The sequence below is a fragment of the Pinus tabuliformis genome, chromosome 1_1, assembly GCF_031772625.1.
Source record: "Pinus tabuliformis cultivar Carrire ecotype Pingquan chromosome 1_1, CPIR1, whole genome shotgun sequence".
Lineage (NCBI taxonomy): Eukaryota > Viridiplantae > Streptophyta > Pinopsida > Pinales > Pinaceae > Pinus > Pinus tabuliformis.
In genome coordinates, this window is record NC_142297.1 from 786,173,570 (window position 1) to 786,193,120 (window position 19,551).

At 42.3% G+C, this 19,551-nt stretch overlaps 1 protein-coding gene across 8 annotated transcripts in view; it reads right to left on the minus strand.

Moving 5' to 3' along the window:
* Nucleotides 1-422: 422 nt before the first annotated feature.
* LOC149216348 (putative U3 small nucleolar RNA-associated protein 11) overlaps nucleotides 423-19,551 on the minus strand; it is a 61,750-nt gene continuing 42,621 nt past the window's right edge. The window contains exons 8-9 of one of the 8 annotated variants that reach the window (XM_089391190.1): nucleotides 1,110-1,204; nucleotides 423-848 (exon numbers count right to left, since the gene is read on the minus strand). In XM_089391190.1, coding sequence (XP_089247316.1) covers nucleotides 1,120-1,204 — 85 coding nt within the window. In that variant the 3' untranslated portion in view covers nucleotides 423-848; nucleotides 1,110-1,119. Of the gene's footprint in view, nucleotides 901-1,109; nucleotides 1,210-19,551 lie in introns of all 8 variants that reach the window. The other 7 variants (XM_089391186.1, XM_089391188.1, XM_089391187.1 and 4 more) reach the window with 7 other exon arrangements.

Sequence of the window (19,551 nt, forward strand, 5' to 3'; positions counted from 1 at the left end):
TTTAAAATAACCAAAATAAAATAAAATAAAAAAGATAATTTAGTTTTCCAAACAAAAAAATTTCTGGTCTAAATAACCAAAACTGAGGGCAAACAAAACGATGTCTTATACTAAAGTTTCCATTTGAGAAGCACAATTTCTTATGTTGGGTAAAACTTTAACCTGAAGGGGATGTTAGGCCAACTTTCTTTCCTTAAGGTAGCCCATAACAACATGCTTTCTAAGGCAGCATATCTGGGCTTCATCCATACATGCACAGGTAACCATGCCAATTCACATGGCAAACAAACTAGTAAATATTCTTTTCAGCAAATATTTGACAAAGAGGAGGATTTATCATTAAACAGTTCACAGTAAAAGAAAAAGGAATAATTATATTAAACTTTGATAGCACAAAACATCCCATTGTTCAAATTTTTATGTTAAATGACGATTAAAACTGAATAACAAGGAATCACTGAACGTAATGTAAGGAATGCAAACATGAAGCAGGCCAGTTATAACTCGAGTGAGAGGACATGCATACAGAGTTGCACATTTTAAAATTAAAAAGCAAATCCTATGTGCACTATCACATCCATGTGTAAGGTTTTCAACTATTGACTGCTTATAATCTCACAATTTAGTTATTATATGTTTCACTGGTTTATTAATCATCTGGGCAATTAGAATAGCCCAAAGATTTAAAATAAAGTGGGGAAAAGTTTTGTTCCATGTTACTTCAGCAATATATAGGCTTTGAACATTCCATGCTCTTTCTATAATGTCTCAATTACAATTCGAGTTGTGCTCAATGACATCGACAAATCACCTTTTCCGTTCCTTGCGCCATTTATAAACTGGTCCTGCTGTTTGGTGAATAATTTCATCATCGCGGAGTTTCCTTTTCCTACCCTTCTTCTAAAAAAAATAAAAAAAAATAATGAAAATTTATATATGAATGTTGTATCAGATACGCATAGATTAATGAAAACCTAAAATCTTTCAGCAAGCAAATTTTCACAAATCTCAACATATAACTTGAATATTTTATGCAGTTACTCCAAAACAAACTCTCGCAAGTTAAAACATGCAAACAGGTAAATTGCAGAGTTACCAAATATGCATACCATCAACTCCTTACGCAAACTCATGTCCATAGCTAAGTTTTGCAGCTCTTCTGCTCTTTTCTTTCTTTCCTCTAGCTCCTTGTATGCTGCAGCAACTTTCCTATAAATGATGCAGTCAATTACCAAGCAAGCTTTTTCACCAAGGCTAAAACACTGAGAATATCTGAAAGGTTATATCAACAGCTATGTAGAAGAACAGCTTAAGAGGTTCATTATCAGACCAAAATGACAAACAAGAACTTAGTAAAACTGAGAAATAAAGCAAACCTACAGTAACAATCTGCAAATTATTAGGGCAAAATTTTACAAGATAGAATTAACACTTATGTAAAGATGCAACAGCGAAATAAAGTATCTTACTAACAAATGTAATTTATAATAGTCCGCAACCTTGCTACCAGGAACAGAACCTGAGGGGGGCATTCAGGTGGTGTTTCTGGGAAAAACCCTTCCAAAATGGAAGCTGCACCAGAAATGTTGTTTTTGGCATCTGTTTACAGTTTTTTTATGGGAAACCCATTCTCACAGGTTTCTGACCAGCAAGAAACAGCCAGCAGTAAAAGACCAAAACCACAAAAACAATAAGACAAGAAAGACAACTTTATAAAAAATGTTAAACACAACTTGCAACTCGAAAACTTCAGTCCTGATTCGACACAAAACATAATGTTTTAAGGCTCAATGGGTTTTTACTCAACATTGATAATGAAATCTTTTACTCAACATGGGCATTAAAATATTTTATTTGCGACTCATATTCTCCACATTAAAAGGTTTTTTTGTTCTTGATAAATTTTTAATTTTCCTGCTCTCTCTAGCTACACACATGTATATGATATTGAAATATTTTACTTACCATGGATATTCAAATATTTTATTTAAGGCCCACTTTAAAATATTTTTAAACAATAAAAGAATTACACATCTTCCTCAGCCCATAAGTTGGTCACCCCTCCTCGCTTGAGACAATGTTCCATCTCACCTCTCTCCTACATTATCTTTAGATCTTAGCTGATACAGCGAAGGAATGGGACCAATACCCATACCCATACCTGGCCTACTACTCATCAAAGTTACATCACCTAGTTCTCCAGTTCAATATCAGTGCTAGTGTGCAGGGGTCTCAGATCTCCTAGCCTCTATTGATATTACGATGTATCAGCTCCCTCCATTTAGATATTCTCTTAATGCACTCATCCATCTACTGCCCAAATAGGAGATGAACAATGTCTAAGAGGATATCCACAGGGACTTTATACAAGTCACTTGGATAAACCCTCAAGGTTGGTTACATCCAAAGATGGCCTTCTATGCTGAGCATTCCATGGTTATGAGGGATGAACTCATTCTTCAAACCTGGTATGCACTTCACCATTGGATGCATGCTCTTTGGATCCCCATGGCCAATCCAATGTTGGCTCATACAGATTGCAGATTAGACTAACCATCAAATTGAACTATACCATTCCAATAGGTTAGGATTCAGGAGCATTTCATCATTCATTGCACAGTTTACTATGAGATCTAAGGCTGGTTCCACTATCTCTTCAGGGAGCTACACACACTTGGCAGCTTCTTTAGGTAACCTGAGCAGAGATATCTCACTATATACATACAAGAGGACCTCCTGTTGATTTTTCAAGTGCAATAGATACAAGCACATATTTCTGAAATACTAATAATTACTTTTAATGATGTAGATATTCTTTTAGCACTTCCAGTTTATCATTAAGCAGTTACACTTAAGAAATTCAACCATAAATGCACAAGGACAGTAGGGATCTCAATTCACAAAGTGTTAAATTTGGCAACTAGGGCCAAACTCCATGTGGGTCTTCTTATTTATGGCAGCTGGTATTTTTCTTGGATTCCTCGCATCTAGAGGTGTAGGATTGATCTAAAGATCATCCGATTCCGACATATATTCATGGAGATATGAATTTATTTGTGTTATGGGACAATTCGTCAAGGTCGGCCAGCAACCAAATTACACCCATCTATCCTCAACGTTTTACTATAAAAAGAGGTGGCTTGCAAGTCATTAGTCATTCATCTCATGTGATCTTTTCCTCTCCACTCGTTTGGGTTTTGGTGGAAGGAAAAGTCACTAAGAGTATACGCTGCCCTAATGGATGCCCTAGACCCTAACGCACTCTATGGAAGAAGCCTAAGTGCCATATATTACAGTCTAGAAGAAGCCCTAGACGTGGAGGAGAAAGGGTCCTCTTGAAGATCCTACAGCAGCCCTAATAGCAGTCATGACGGAGAACCTTTAACGTTGTTCTAAAGACTTTAATGTAGCCATGGAAACACAGCAAGGAGTGGGTAAAAACGCAGGTCTATAACAGACCCTAAGACGCTGTCCTTATATGCCCTAACTCTGTCCCTAACACAGTCATGGAAGGAGGTTTAACGCAGGCCCTAACTGCTGGCCTTATTCCATTCATACGCTAGAAAGAAAGAGGTCTCTTCCTCAGACAAAGGTTCAATGCAGCAAGAGGAGGATCCCTTCACGCTATCCTAAAAAGAGACCTCTATACGCAGCAAGGAGAAGCCCTATAATATGCTGTCATAATGGAGCTGGAACAACAGTGAGGAGATCTGACCGCAAGCAAAGAAGGGAGATGTATTATGAAGCCCTCTAACAGAAACGCAGGGCTAAAGTCAAGGCACAGTCATAAGCCCTAAACGCTGTCATGGGAGATGACCTTAATGCAGTCATAAAGGAGGTTTTCACCAAGTTTGAACACTGTACTAAACATTGTGTCATGAAGACCTGTTGAAAGAGTCTGCATCTATAGTCTAAATGCTCTGCTAGGCTGCAAGCCATAGCAAGCAGCTAATGCTGGTATGCATTGATAATTGCAGCAGCATGTTGCAGTATGCATTGAATGCATGATGGGTGCAGCATAGTGCAATGAAGGGCACAGCATAGTGCAGCAAGTAGAGCATAATGATGATGATGCTGCAGCATGATGGATGCAGCAGGATAGGCATAGTAATGAAGTACAGCACCGTGATGATGAATGGTGCAGCATAGTGCAGCATGGCAGTGGTGCAGCATAGTGATGATGGGTGCAGCATGGTGAAGCACGGTGATGATGAACAGTAATGATGGGTGCAGCATGGTGCAGCACAGTGATGATGGGTCCAGCATGGTGCAGCACATTGATGATGCACAGTGATGATGGGTGCAACATGGTACAGCATGGTGGTGATGGAATCAACAGAGTTCAGATCTACTACCACATGTGTCACATGTTTGTTGTCTACCCCGTCCGCTGCTCAACCCCGTCCGCTCTACCCCGTCCGCTGCTCGACCTGTCCGCTACTCGACCCCTCCGCTGCTTGACCCCGTCCACTGCTCGACCCTGTCCGCTCTACCCCATCCGCTGCTCGACCTGTCCGCTGCTCGACCCCGTCCACTCTGCTGCTCAACCCGTCCACGCCACTGCTCGACCTGTCCACTTCGTTGCTCGACTCTTCCACGACTTGCTGCCACCGAGCTGTTCGACCTCCTCTGCAGACTTCCATCGAGGCTCCACGCCCCTACTCAACCTGTCCACGCCACTGTCAGAGCTGCTGCTTGTTGGAACGGTTGAAGCTCCACACACAGCAACGTCAACGTTTGCCACAACACTGCTGCCGTCAACCTTTGCCATCACTGCCGCCGTCGACGTTCGCCACAATGCTGCTGCCGCCGTCGACCTTGGCCACACGACCACTGTCGACCCTGCCATCTACGTTTCAGCCCTCTGAAAACCTCCTAGAAATTTTCAGCCCTGGAAAATTCAGCTGCTCCAACCATGACAGAGCAGCAACACAACAAGGACCCCAAGTAAGCCGAAACGCCACTGTCCAAAGATTTTAACAATAGAGGTCCGTTGAAGTACTTACAGCAGTGCCACAATAAAGGTGAGAATGTATACAGCCCCACCGATATTGCATTAGAAACAGATTTTTCTTTCTGGACATCCCAAATTAGACAAATTATGAGGAAAATGGAACATCTAGAGGCGGAAAATCGCGGGCTGCCAGCCGACATCGGCACTTTGTCAAATAGGGTTCTATCGGTATAGGGAGACAACGCATCTATCAAAAAAACACCGCAGGAATACTGAGAACAAAGTGCGGGACAGAATTCCGACGAGATTTTACAGGCGGAGATCAGAGATCTTAAAAACAAACAGGAGGAAATTAGATCCCAACAAATGTCCTTTAAACAGGAAACAGAGTCGCATATCAGCACATGGGCACAGGTGGTCAAAGGAAAGGACAAGGTCCCTCCGCTCATAGCGGTGGAGGAAGTAGTGCAGGCAAAACTCGTGGAGGAAAGAACCTGACAAGCAAGAGAATTAAATCTTAAGGTAAGAGGACTCCCTACACCCCCCCCTCAGCGGACCCAATGGAACTGGGGAGCAGGGTTCTATGTGACACTCTCAACATACCAAACATAACCTTGGACAAAGCCTGGATAGGGCAGGACTCTACCCTCTTCCTCAGGTTCCGTGACTCCTCGGATAGACTTCGAGTACTCCGAGCCAAGCAAAAGCTATTCTCTCTTCCGAATAAAGTGCTTTTGGATGAAGATCTCACAAGAGCTAAAGTAGCTGAATTGAAACAGGCCAGGGAACAGGTTGCAGCAGTAAGACAGGCAAGGAAATGGGCAGTGATTAGAAACCTTCGAGCAGTTATTCGGGACACCTTCCCCCCAGGATGGGCATCCTGTTCAGGTAACTCCAAATGACGGGCCCGAGCGAAGAGGAGGCGGGGCACGGATCTCTCGGTTCACTGCTGGAATGGCAATGGCTCCTTCTGGTCTTCACCAAGCCTACTTTATGAAGCCCTTAGCTCAGTAGAAATCCTCCTAGTTACCGAGACTCATGTGAGCCCAGTCCGATCTCTCCCTGACATTACAGGATACCAGTGGACCGCAGTTTGCAGACAGGAGACACGGAGTTCAGGAGGTGTCAGGGGATTAGGAGGTGTTGCTTGCCTCGTCCGTGATAGCCTCAGGAGTAGAGTATCAGTGGTCGCGACCGATGAGTATGCCAGATTCATGTGGATTCAGATCAGAGCCAGAACATCTTCTGAGAGACATTTATGTCGCAGTCTGTTACTTCCCACCTAGCTCGTCTTTCCTACGCTATTCACAATAGCTCAGACGGAGACCCTTTTACAGACCTGTACTCTGACATCACCATGTTTTCGGCAGTAGGGGACATCATTCTCACGAAGGACTTCAATGCCCGGACCAAAGACCTCCAGACTCCTATGCACAACCAGTCAGAGGATATATTTTGCACTCGGGGGATTGATCCGACCACGATTGGCATGCACTGAACCTCCGAGGATCACTTGGGACCCACCACAGCCTATGGGAGATATCTGCTACAGTTGGGAGAATCTCACGAGCTGGTAATTCTAAATGGCCAACCATGTTTCCCATCCTCGCACTTCTTTACCTGCAAACCATTTGGATGGCAAGTGTGGTTGACTACGCTATTGCAAACCCAGATCTCCTCCCTTACATCAAAAATTTCTTGATCACCCCCATCCCTCTCGCAGATCATGCACTTCTCTCACTCTCTCTACAGTTTGACCTCCCGAATCCACCTCCTACTCTTCTTCGCAGCCCTCCCAGGACCACCTTCCGATTTGAGGAGAGCGACCCTGATCTCTTCTCCTCTATCCTTAGACAGACACTCCCATCAGAGTCCCAGTTCGCCTCTCTTAGCTCCGCCAAGGACAAATACCAGTGCCTCTCATATGCAATCTGGGAAGCTGTGCTCCAATCCTTCCCCCATTCTACCCGTACCACCACCACCTCCCGCAAACTGGGAAACTGCCCTATGAATAAATGGTATGAGCAGGAATGCAAGCCTATGCATTAGGACCTCCGACACGCATTCTGGAACTCCTTAAAAACATACCCAGACCTCTGTTTAGCCTACCGTCGCCTCCTTCGCTACAAGAAGCGCCTTTTCATTGCCCATAGGAGACAGGGTCTTTCTACTCTCCTCCTTCGCTCCCCTAAAGATTTCTAGGGGACCATCCTTTCTCAGCACTCACCTACCCCAGTGGACCTTGATCGTGCCTCAATTTTCTCTCACACCTCCCAGTTGTATGACATTCCCGGGCAGCCTCTAATTCAGGTTACTTCACCCCCCCCCACCTCCTGCCACCTTTTCTCCGACAAAGATATCAGAGAAGCAATATGGACAATGAATAGCAGCAGACGAAGAAGACTTCCAGGCAGAATTCTTCAAGCATGGACTTTGCCCCCTAGTAGGATATCTGGTGGACCTTTTCAACCAGGTGGTTCGGGATGGATTTCCAGATGGTTGGTCACACCACATTATCTACCCGATCCACAAGTCAGGGCCTACTTCCGACCCCAACAACTACAGGACAATCATGGTTGGGCACACATTCTCCAAGCTATATGCTACAGCACTCCCATTTCCTTGAGCAAAGACAACTCAGGGCCAAGGGCCAAGCAAGATTCCGCCCAGACCACCAAACGATCGACCACATCCTTACTCTTTGTGCGGTGATCAAGGAGGCTAGGCATCGATCCTCTAAAGTGTACTGCTGCTTTGTAGACTTCTGAAAGGCCTTTGACTCAGTCCCGAGGGAAGATCTTTTCCAGAGGCTAAGAGAGATTAGCATTTCCTCGACTCTCCTGACAGCTATCATGCGCCTCTACGAGGCCGTCCTTGGCCGTCTCCGCACAGTCAGCGGAATGTCGGATTTCATCCAAAGCACCATTGGAGTCAAGCAAGGATGCCCCCTTTCTCCTACCTTATTCGAGATCTATATCGATGAGCTTGAGTCCTTCCTCCAGGAGCATATCCAGGATACAAATGGGTGTCTTCTTCACCAGGTCCTGATTTCCATCCTCTTCTTTGTAGACAATATTGCCCTTATTGCCTCCTCCCAAGAAGGCCTTCAGAGACAGCTAGATGCTCTCGCAGCTTTTTGTGACCGAGGGCATCTAATTGTGAACTTGGGTAAAACCAAAGTGATTATCTTCAATGGAGTCAAGAAAACCTCGGACTTCCACTTCCTATTTAAAGGAGAAGAGATCGAGATTGTCAGCACCTATACATATTTGGGAGTTCAGTTTTCAGGGCCTCACTTCAGCCTGCGGCCAGCCCTTCAGCCTCGGATCAACAAAGGGTATGGCTCCCTAGCCCTTCTGGAGAGGCAGTGTTTCCAGCACCATTTCCAGGACATCTCGTCCAAAATGAGCATCATGGACACTTTGATTCGCCCCACAGTGCTTTATGGCTCAGAGATTTGGGGTCCCTCTCTCCTAGAGTCAGATTGGGCTTCAGCAGAGCGGGTCCAGACCCTCCTTTTGCGTCGTTTCATTAGGTGCAAGCAGACAGTTCATTAGCACATCATTCTAGTAGAGTTCGGGGCTCAACCTTTCCGCCTAGAGGTGATATTCAGGTTAGTGTTGCTCCTGCATAGGCTCCGAGGCCTGGCAGACGTGAGGAAGGGTCGTGATAGATACCCATATTTAGCATATTGTCCCTCGGAGAACATCGCCTGTATGCAGACAAGCCAATCCAAATGTTGGTACACCGGTGTGACAGAGCTTCTGGAGGCTTCAGGAATCCAGATTGACCATCTCCCTCCTTTTCAATACTCTCTGAATGCTCCAGGCCACCTCCTTCCCAATCAGCAAGAGCTGAATAAAATCATTAAGGAGGATATTTACAGACGATACATTCAGACTACATGGACCAATCCTCCCAATGGGTTGTGTCCAAAAATGGCCTTCTACGCGAAGCATTGCCTGGAGATCAGGGATGGGCTCATCATCAGACCCCAGTACACGTTCCAGCATTGGATGCATGCCCTTAGAATCCCCCTCGGGCAGCTCAAAGTTGGGTCTCACAGACTCCGAGTGGAGACAGATCACCACATCGATAGGGCAGATAGGATTTGCCAGTTTTGTCACTTACAGGAGATAGAGACAGAGACACACTTCATCTTCGAATGCCCTACTTACTACGAGATTCGAGGTTGTTTCCATTGTCTCTTTAGGTCTTCTTAGACTTTGACCAGCTTCCTCAGATATGTTGATCTGGGATGCCTTGCACTTTATCTCCAGGAGGCCTTCAGATTTTGGGCCCATTTTCTTCAGCCCCCCACCAGATCGGACACCACGCAGAAGATCACGGACTTCTTTAGGGCGCTACCATCAGCGCAAGGCACCAAAAGAACCATTGGCCGACCCACAGACACTGAGACCAGATCAGTGCAGTCCCGGGGGGGCCAACCCACCAGACTACACCAGTGCTCCATGATTGGATCCACCCATGGGAGGCGCCCTAGAACCTCCAGGTAACAGCAGCGACAGCCCAGTATGTCCACAGGACAGCAAACTTTGACAAGCTTCTCTCAATTTTCTTCTCTCGACCTTGAATGTTAAGAGTAGGAACTGGACAGGAGACTCCCTCCCCCTTTTTCTTCTCCTTCTCTGCTTCATCGCAGTGCTTTGTTTCGAAGCCGAGAGCTTCTAGCTTCTACATTTACATTTACTTAGATTATAGATGTATTTTTTGCATTTTAAAATAAATGTTAAAGGGGACCGTTTGGTCCACCGGCTTGGCATGATGTAATCATTGTAACCGACAGTCCCGTTGACCTATTATGGTCATTTGTTGGACATTAATAAAATTATCTTATCTTGTCTTATCTTATCTGCTCTTATTTTGTCAAGTCAAAATGTTGACTTCTGATGTATATGTACTATCTCTCTCTCTGTTGAACTATTGAAGAACATAAGAAGAATTGATCAAGAATTTCCCCACATTGGGGTTTGTCCCTGGTTGGCACCACATAGGGTTTGTCCCTAGCTGGAAGAGAGGTTTCCTTTATATAGATTTCAAAAGGGGGTTGAATGGATGCCTTTTGGGGCCTACCCAACTGGTTTAAAAAGGAGGCCGACTTGAATCAAAATACAAACCATGGTTACCACATTTCCAACACGTCCTCTTAGCCAGGGAGTTATTTCTCTCTCTCTCAAGATCAATCTCCCTAACCAATCCATACCTCTCCTGGCCACAACATAAGGGAGAGATCATCAATCATATCATAAGGAAATATACATAGCATCCAACATATCCCACAAGCCACAACCCCATGGCATCTAGGTCAATGCCCTACTGACCAACGGATCAATCAATGAGGTGAAATTAATCATATGCACAGGGTACATCTTCCCGACCATAAATAAGGTTTCCCGACCCACAACCTAAGGGAGGAATTCCTATCTCAATACCCGACTATACATCCTCTCATTCCACGACCTAAGGCAGAGAACTTATCCTTCCTGACCAAACCATAGGTCTCACATCCCACAATGTAAGGAAGGGAACGCAAGATCAATCTCCCTGACCAAACCATAAGGCTCTCAATCAACACCTAAGGGAGAGATCATAGAATCAACATCCCCAACCAAATTGGTTCCTCGATAAAAACCTAAGGGATCATTTCAGGCCTCAGAACCAAGCTCCCTGACCAAACTCAATGACCTCCCAATCAACCAACCTAAAGAAGTGACAATCTTCCTAACCAATCCATAGGTCTCCCAGCCGCATCCTAAGGAAGATTCATGATGCTATCAATCAATGCTCCCTCTCCAAATGGATTCTCAGCCATTCCAGACTTCTCACATAAACATTAGCAACCTGCTCAACATCAAAAAAGTAGTCATGGAAATTTATAAAACATTCCAGTAGACAACAACATCCAGTTATTCATTCAGCTTCAATTGGGGCTTCTCAAAGAAGTAAGTGTCAACAACCATTATCCAATCAAGTAAACAACAAGTGGCTTCACACAGAGCAAATATCAGCAACCTACTTATCAGCAAAAAAGTGTGCCATAGTCAAATCCAACAGATAATAAGTGGCTTCTCACAGAAGAAAATATCAGTGACCTACTCATCAGCAAACATGTATACCATGGTCGAATCCATCAAATAGATCAGCGTACAACTTTTGAAATCAAACTGCTTCACAAATCAGTTACATTTCAAGCTTCAATCATGCCTACATGTTTTGAAAAATGTCACTAGGTTCGGTCTTCATAAATGCATTTGAGTCATTATGTAATGTACTTGTCAAAAGAATGAAAAAGAAATTTTTTATTATTATCACAATGACTTATTAAAGCATGGGTTTCATGCTTGGGTCATCTTTTATTATTCAAAGCCCACATTAAGGACTCCTAGGATTTATATTGAGTCATTAGAGTCATTGTACATTTTATGAGACCCTTCTTGGGCTTTTGAATCATGTAAAAAGATTTATTATTGGGTCAAATTAGATATTTGACACCTCCACACCAAGTTGGCCTCAAGGAGATCAACTCGGCCTCAAACAAGCCAATTCGAACTCACCTCAAGCCTATATATACAAGGAGATCGAATTCATTTGGAGCACACACCCACTCACGCATAAGTTTGATATCGAAAAGAAAGAGTTTGAAAAGTATGAAGAAGGAAAAGGAGGCTAAAAGAAGTGCAAAGTCAAAGGTTCTTCTCTGCACTTACAGGTTCACTTAATGATGATAATGCATGGATCATTAACAGTGGAGAATCAAGGCATATGACAGAGAAAAGTAAACAACTTCAAACTCTATCAAAGGAACCATCTTCTCATGCAGTGGAATTGAGAGACAACAAAAGATATGTTGTTAAAGGTATGATATCAACATCTTTGAAGCTAGAGAATGGAGCTAAACTACATCTCAACAACATACTATATGTTCCATGTTTGAAAAAGAATTCGCTTTCAATTTCTTGCTTAGAAGATAAAGGGGATAGAGTTGCTTTTGTTAATGGAAAGATCTTGGTTTGGGGAAAAGATTCAAGTATTGATAAAGCTAGGGTTATTGGAGTTCGTGAAAGAAGGTTATATAGAGTCATTACACCACCTCCTCAAGTCTTAGTTCATATGCAAATCAATCCCATTGAGCTACAACATAGAAGATATGGTCATCTTCACTACAAGGTTATTCCCGCTCTTAATTAACTAGTTCATGGTATCCCCGATATCAAAGAAGATCGTGAAGGAGTTCGCAAGGGATGCTCTTTGGGTAAACATACAAGAAGACCATTTTCAAATAATGAAACAAGGTCTAAAGATATATTAGACCTCATTCATTCTTATGTGTGTGGGTCTATGTCTCACAAATCACTTGGAGCTCATCTTTACTATGTAACATTCATTGATGATCACTCTAGAAAGACATGGCTCTATCTTCTCTAGAAAAAAGACGAAGTATTTGAAAAACTCAAGGAGTTTAGATCTTAAGTGGAAACCCTAACTGAAAGAAAAATAAAGACTTTGAGACCCGAAAGGGTGGGGAATACTCTTCTAAAGAATTGATTACATATTGTAAAGAAGCAAGAATTAAGAGGGAGCTTATTGTTCCCTACTATCCTAAACAAAATGGAGTGGACAAAAGAAAGAATAGGACAATTGAAGAAGGTATACGAACAATGCTCCTTGATCAAGACTTACCAAAATTTCTATGGGGAGAAACAACAATGACAGCAATATATATCAAAATAGAAGTCCTCATAGAATTCTTGGAATATGACACCTGAGGAAGAATTCACAGGGAAGAAACCAAGTGTGGACCATCTATGAATCCTTGGGAGTCCTACCTATATCCACATTCCAAAGGACAAACGAAAGAAGTTAGATTCTACAAGCATCAAAGGGATCATTGTTAGCTATAGTCTCTCCTCAAAGGCATATAGAATCTACATCAAGGAAGGAAGTCATATTGAAGTAAGAAAGCACGTTATATTTGATGAAAATCATGCCTACAAAAGATCCAAGGACATTCCTATTGATTCTAATGATGAAGATATTCGTATATTCGAAAAAGAAGAAGTACAACACGACAATCCTTCTACAATTCAAGAAGAAGGAGAACCAAGTGAGCCCATTCAATTTGTGGTCATACCAAACACAAGGAAGAGGCCAAATTGGTTGAAAGCTACTCTTGAAGATGTTGAAGAGCATGGAGCTACGAAAGGAACCTTTAGAAAAAGCAAAAAACCGAAGAGATATTCTGGATATGTTGCATATATGACAATACTAATTGAAGTAGAACCGTCTACATTTGAAGAAGTTGCTCATCAAGAAGTATGGAATAAAGCTATGCAGGAAGAATATCAATCCATCATGAAGAATGGGGTTTGAGAAATCGTTCCTATACCTAGTGACAAATCAATCGTCACCTCCAAATGGATCTACAAGATCAAGCATGTTCTTGATGGAAGTATAGACAAATACAAAACTAGATTTGTTGCAAGGGGTTTCTCTCAAACGAAAGACATATATTATGAAGAAACCTTTGCACCCACTACAAGGTATACTATCATTAGATATTTGGTTTCATTGGCTGCTACAATGGTATGGAATATCCATCAAATGGATGTGAAGACAACATTTCTAAATGGGACCATCAATGAAGAAGTATACATTGAGCAAGCCAAAGGCTTTGAAGTAAATAGCAAAGATACTCATGTATGTAGATTCAAGAAGGCCCTATATGGTTTAAAGCAATCTCCTAGGGCATGGTATGCAAGAATGGATGCATACCTTCTAAGAATTGGGTTCGTGAATATTTTGCTCATCCAAATTTCTACATCAAGGTTGTGGATAATGAGCGAGTCATTATTCTATTATATGTGGACGATCTATTCATTACAGGTGTGGAGCGAAGGATACAGGAATGCAAGAAGATGTTGGCAACAGAATTTGAGATGAAGGATTTAGGACTGATGCACTCTTACTTAGGTCTGGAAGTATGGAAAAAGCCTGGGGAGACATATTTGGGGCAAGGAAAGTATATCATCGAGTTGTTGCAAAAAGTTGGGATAATGGATTCCAAGCCCATGACTACTCCTATGATCACTAATCTCATGAAGTTGAGAAGCTCTGACAATCTCGTAGATCCTACCTCCTATTGTCAGTTGGTGGGTTCTCTTATGTATCTAGTAAATACTAGGCCAGATATATGCTTTGTTGTGAAGATTCTTAGTTAGTTTCAATTGGAGCCTCGTCATGATCACTGGATTGCGATCAGGCATATATGGAGATATCTTCATGGCACTGTGCATCACTGCCTAAAGTACAATAGCAAGGAATTCAAGTTTATTGGCTTCACAAATTTTGATTGGACTAGCAATGAGATCGATGGAATAAGCACTACAAGTTGCTTTAGTTCGGGATCTTCCATGATATCACGGATTAGTAGAAAGAAAGATCTTGTTGCATTGAGTAGTGTTGAAGAAAGATATGTGGTTGCAGGTGATGTAGAAAAAGAGGTTGTATCGTTGAGGAAGCCTCTGACAGATTTGTTCAAGAAGCCTCTGGTTCTGTTATTTTTAGATAACAATGGTATGTTCTATACGTAAGAGCGATTTTACTTCAATTTGCTTATTATCCCAATATCAATTTCCAAATCAGCAATCATATTAACATGATCGTAAAATGAAAATATAACATAAACAATAACCAGAAGACAAGCCAAGACAAGAGGACACAATATTTGGCAGATGCCCGAGAAAAACACCAATGTGGAGAAAACCCTTTAATCAAATCTTCTTATTATTCTTCAAAACTTCAGCAAAGAGAGTGTACAATATACAAAATTCACTTGCCCAATCACAGTCAAATTTGTCATGTCAAACTGCATTCAACAAGATGCCCTAACCAGAAAGTCAAAATTAGTCAAACAGGGCAGAATTTCTCCTCCAAATCAACTCGGTCAAACCCAGTCAATTCGACCTCTAAGGATAGCCTGAATCAACCCAAAACAGTCTCGAAAATATTAGTCAAACTCGATCAACGCATAGTCAAACCTGCAGTGAACGTTAGTCAAATAGCCCAGAATGTCTCGATTTTTGTGCCCAAAAATGCAACCAGCCCAAACAGAATTATCTCCAAGAAAAATGCAATCAAACCAAGTCAACTATTGCTCGGTCAATGTTGGTCAAACCCTTTTGCAATTCGATCAACGCCCAAAACAAAAAATTACAGTCTTGTCCTTCGCACATGTGGAGAAAGAGGTTGTCCCAAAATCCGCACCCCCAATCAGATGAAGAGAGAGAGAGATGTGTGAGTGAAGATGAGTGTCCAAATGAGGTAGATGCTCCTTCTATTTATATGCAACATTGAGGATGAACAAAAATGTCTTGTGGGCTTTTGAGCCTACATTAATTTGTTGGCCGACCTTGACAATTTCTCCATAATAGAAATAAATTAAAATTCCATTTGTACATGTCACAATAGATCACAATGGTATCTACCACATGTCCAAACAGCTCACTAAAGAGCTTCCTCAACCAAACAGCTTCACAGGGGGCCATACTAGCAGCAATATATTCGGCCTCAGCAGTGCTCAAAATAACGGTAATAACTGATTTCTGCTTCCTACTTAAAGGATATCGAAGCAGAACCTAGAGAGAAGATCCATCCAGATGTGCTTTTAAGATCAATCACGTTGCCAGCCTAGTCAGCATCAGAATAACCATGGAGCCTCACATTCCCAGCAATGTATCTTTGTCCATAAGTGATTGTGCCCCAAAGATATCTCAAAAGATTCTTGGCAGCAATCCAATGTATGTGATGAGGCTCGACCATAAATTGACTCAATGTATTCACTGCAAAGCATATGTCCGGACGGGAGTTCACCAAGAACATCAGGGCCCCCACGAGTTGACGATACTTAGAAGGACTTCCCAAATCAGGCCCAGCAGCATTGTCACGTAACTTGTTCAAGTTAAGTTCCATTAGAATAGTCACAGACTTGCAATCCACCATCCAAAATCTTTCAAGTAACTTCACAATGTATTTTCCTTGAGAATGGAAAATATCACCTGGCTTTCGCCAGACCTCCAACCCTAGGAAATAATGCATCAGTCCTAGATCCTTCATCTCGAACTCAGAAGCCCCTCTTGCATTGATGAATGAGAGGGTATACACTTGACAGAAAGAGATTGTCCACATAAAGTACCAAGATGAGAGGTCTATCATTCTCAACCTTAAAGTAAAGGTTCAGTTCAGCTTCACTTCATGTAAAACCCAGCTTCATCAGATAGTTGTCAATCCTCTCATACCAAGCCCGTGGTGCTTGCTTCAACCCATATCGGGCTTTCTTCAGCCTGCGTACATGTGTATTTTGATCATGGACTTCAAACCCCTCGGTTTGTTCTACATAGACTTCCTCCTTAACTGAACCATGCAAGAAGGCGATCTTGACATCCATCTGGTGTAGCTTCCATCCTTGAGAGGCAGCAAGGGCTATAATTGAATGGATGGTGGTATATCGAGCAACAGGTGCAAATATCTCATCATAGTCCACACCTTCTTTTTTAGAAAAGCCTCGAGCAACAAATCTGGCCTTGAACTTCTCAACACTTCTATCAGCTCCATGCTTGATCTTGTAGAGTCATTTAGAGGTGAAAACAGATTTGTCTTGGGGTCTAGGGACCACATCCCAGACATCATTCTTCAAAATCAACTCATACACTTCATTCATAGCATCCTTCCATACTTGTTGTTTCACAGCTTCTTCAAATGTGCAAGGCTCATTTTGAATAATGGTGCTCATGGCAATTAAGTACCCTTGGTACCTGTTCGGCTTCTTACTTTCACGAAATGTCCCCCTTGGTGCAATATGTCTCTCGGCATCTTCGAGAGTTTCCCTAAGCCATGAGGGTCTCCTTTTTTAAGAGGGCTCATGGGAGTTGGATCAATGGGATCCATAGGTCCTTCAGCATTAGGCATCGACTCATCATGCATTTCTATTACAGGTCAATTTGGGCACATCAATCCCGACTTCCAGATCCGTATTATTAGGGTCCATCAAGCCCTAATTCAGTTGTTTTCATTCCCTAATGAGGTCAACCTACATCATGCTTGCCTCCCAAGAGTTTCCATGACACCATTCATCCAAAAAGTGTCCCTAAGGAGATCAGCGCAGGTAGCCTTCTATCAGGCTGCATTGCAATGCAGAAACTGTACTGACTGGATGCACTGCAGCGCACTTTGCCTTTGTTTCTCCTACATTGAGAGAGATTCATCGAATTTTTTAAATGAATCCATTGGATTCCTCATCCAATGGATACTTCTGGAAGTTTCCAGGTTGATTGAGCTCGCATTTGGATGAGGAAGAAGATGAATGAACCTCAATCCATTATCCCTTCCTCCATGGAACCACTTCCCAAATTTGGCAGAGCATTCATGAAGGCCATTAATGGCTTAACCTCCTCCATTCAGCTATAAATTGACCAAGCATTCAAAGGCTGGTCTAGGTTGGAATTTCTTGAGCTAAGGAAATGTTGTTTGAATGAGATTAGTAAGAGTATTGTAATGATGTCGAATTATTGCTTCATGAGGAGAGAAGGGATCGAAACTGGAAGGAAGACACTGAATCAAGCATGAACATTCATGGGTTGTAATCTTTCCTTTTATCAAACGCCTAACCCTCTAGACTTAGTAGCTAGTCTAGAAACAACAGCCAAAGTAATTCGCTACCTTTTCTTTAATCAACAGATAAGAGAGGTAAGAGGAAAAACCAACCTGTAGCTTTTGCTTGCTCCCTCTCTCCTTTGACCAATTCTGCCGCTCCTTTCCGTACTTAACTCTCTTGGAAAGTACCTGCACATAAGCCGAGACAGAAACACATCAAAGCATACAAGAAAGATCTGTTAATTAAACATATCATAGAATCGAGAATACGATATACATCATATAAGAACATGAATGGAAAAAGCTTAGAATTATTTATTGATAAAAGGAAAAATTACAACCCATGAATGTCCATGCTTGATTCAGTGTCTTCCTTCCAGTTTCGATCCCTTCTCTCCTCATGAAACAAAAATTCGACATCATTACAATACTCTTACTAATCTCATTCAAATAGCATTTCCTTAGCTCAGGAAATTCCAACTTAGACCAGCCTTTGAATGCTTGGTCAATTTATCGCTGAATGGAGGAGGTTAAGCCATTAATGGCCTTCATGAATGCTCTACGAAATTTGGGAAGTGGTTCCATGGAGGAAGGGATAATGGATTGAGGTTCATTCATCTTCTTCCTCATCCAAATGCGAGCTCAATCAACCTGGAAACTTCCAGAAGTATCCATTGGATGAGGAATCCAATGGATTCATTTAAAAAATTTGATGAATCTCGCTCAGCGCAGGTGAAACAAAGGCTAAGTGCGCTGCAATGCACCTAGTCAGTGCAGTTTCTGCATTGCGATGCAACTTGATAGAAGGCTACCTGCGCTAATCTCTTTAGGGACACTTTTTGGATGAATGGTGTCATGGAAACTCTTGGGAGGCAATCATGATGTAGGTTGACCTCATTAGGGAATGAAAACAACTAAATTAGGGCTTGATGGACCCTAATAATATGGATCTGGAAGTCGGGATTGATGTGCCCAAATTGACCTGTAACATCAATCTTGGATGAGTCTTTGTTTCTCATTTCGTCAAGTGATCCATGGTATGGGGATATACTGATCTATCTCCAGACCCAAGCTTTCCGGCCTGATACCTCTCACTCTCAATAGCGACGTATCCGATACCAAGCCAGAAATTATCTGATCGTTGGTGATATGCTTTATCGTCGTGGTATCGATACGATTTTACGTAAGTGCCTCACTCATGAGGAGGCCGAGAAAGCTTTGAATGAATATCATTCAGGTGCTTGTGGTGGATATTTATCTGGATATACTACAACACAGAAAATTCTCCGCGCTGGTTACTTCTGGCCAACAATATTCAAAGATTGCATAATCGCTGTCAGAAGTTGTCATACATGTCAAATATTTGATCGGAAAACCAGATTACCACCTGCACCTTTGCATCCAGTAGTCATTGTTGGACCATTCGCTAAATGGGGCATTGATTTCATGACATGTAACCCCACCTCGATCGAGGGGCATGGGTATATTATAGTCGTTGTTGACTATTTTACCAAATGGGCCGAGTCGATGCCTATATTAAACAACAGCGGTGAAATGGCTGCATTATTTTTCTTCAACCATGTGGTTGCCAGGTTTGGTGTACCACAAGCCATAGTTACATATCATGGGTCACATTTTCGTAATCACATGATGGTTGAGTTGACTGCCAAGTTAGGACTGTCACATGATAGTTCTACTCCATATTATCCGCAGGCTAATAGACAAGTTGAGGCTATCAACAAAGTCCTTAAGTGCATGTTGCAACGAATGATTGGAGTTCATAAACGAAATTGGCATTTAATCTTGTGCTCGGTTTTGTGGGCATATCGGACCTCGGTGAGAAATGCTACCGGATTCACACCCTTTCAGTCGGTGTATGGTTTGGAAGCAGTGTTGCCAATTCAATGTGAAATTTCATCACTCAAACT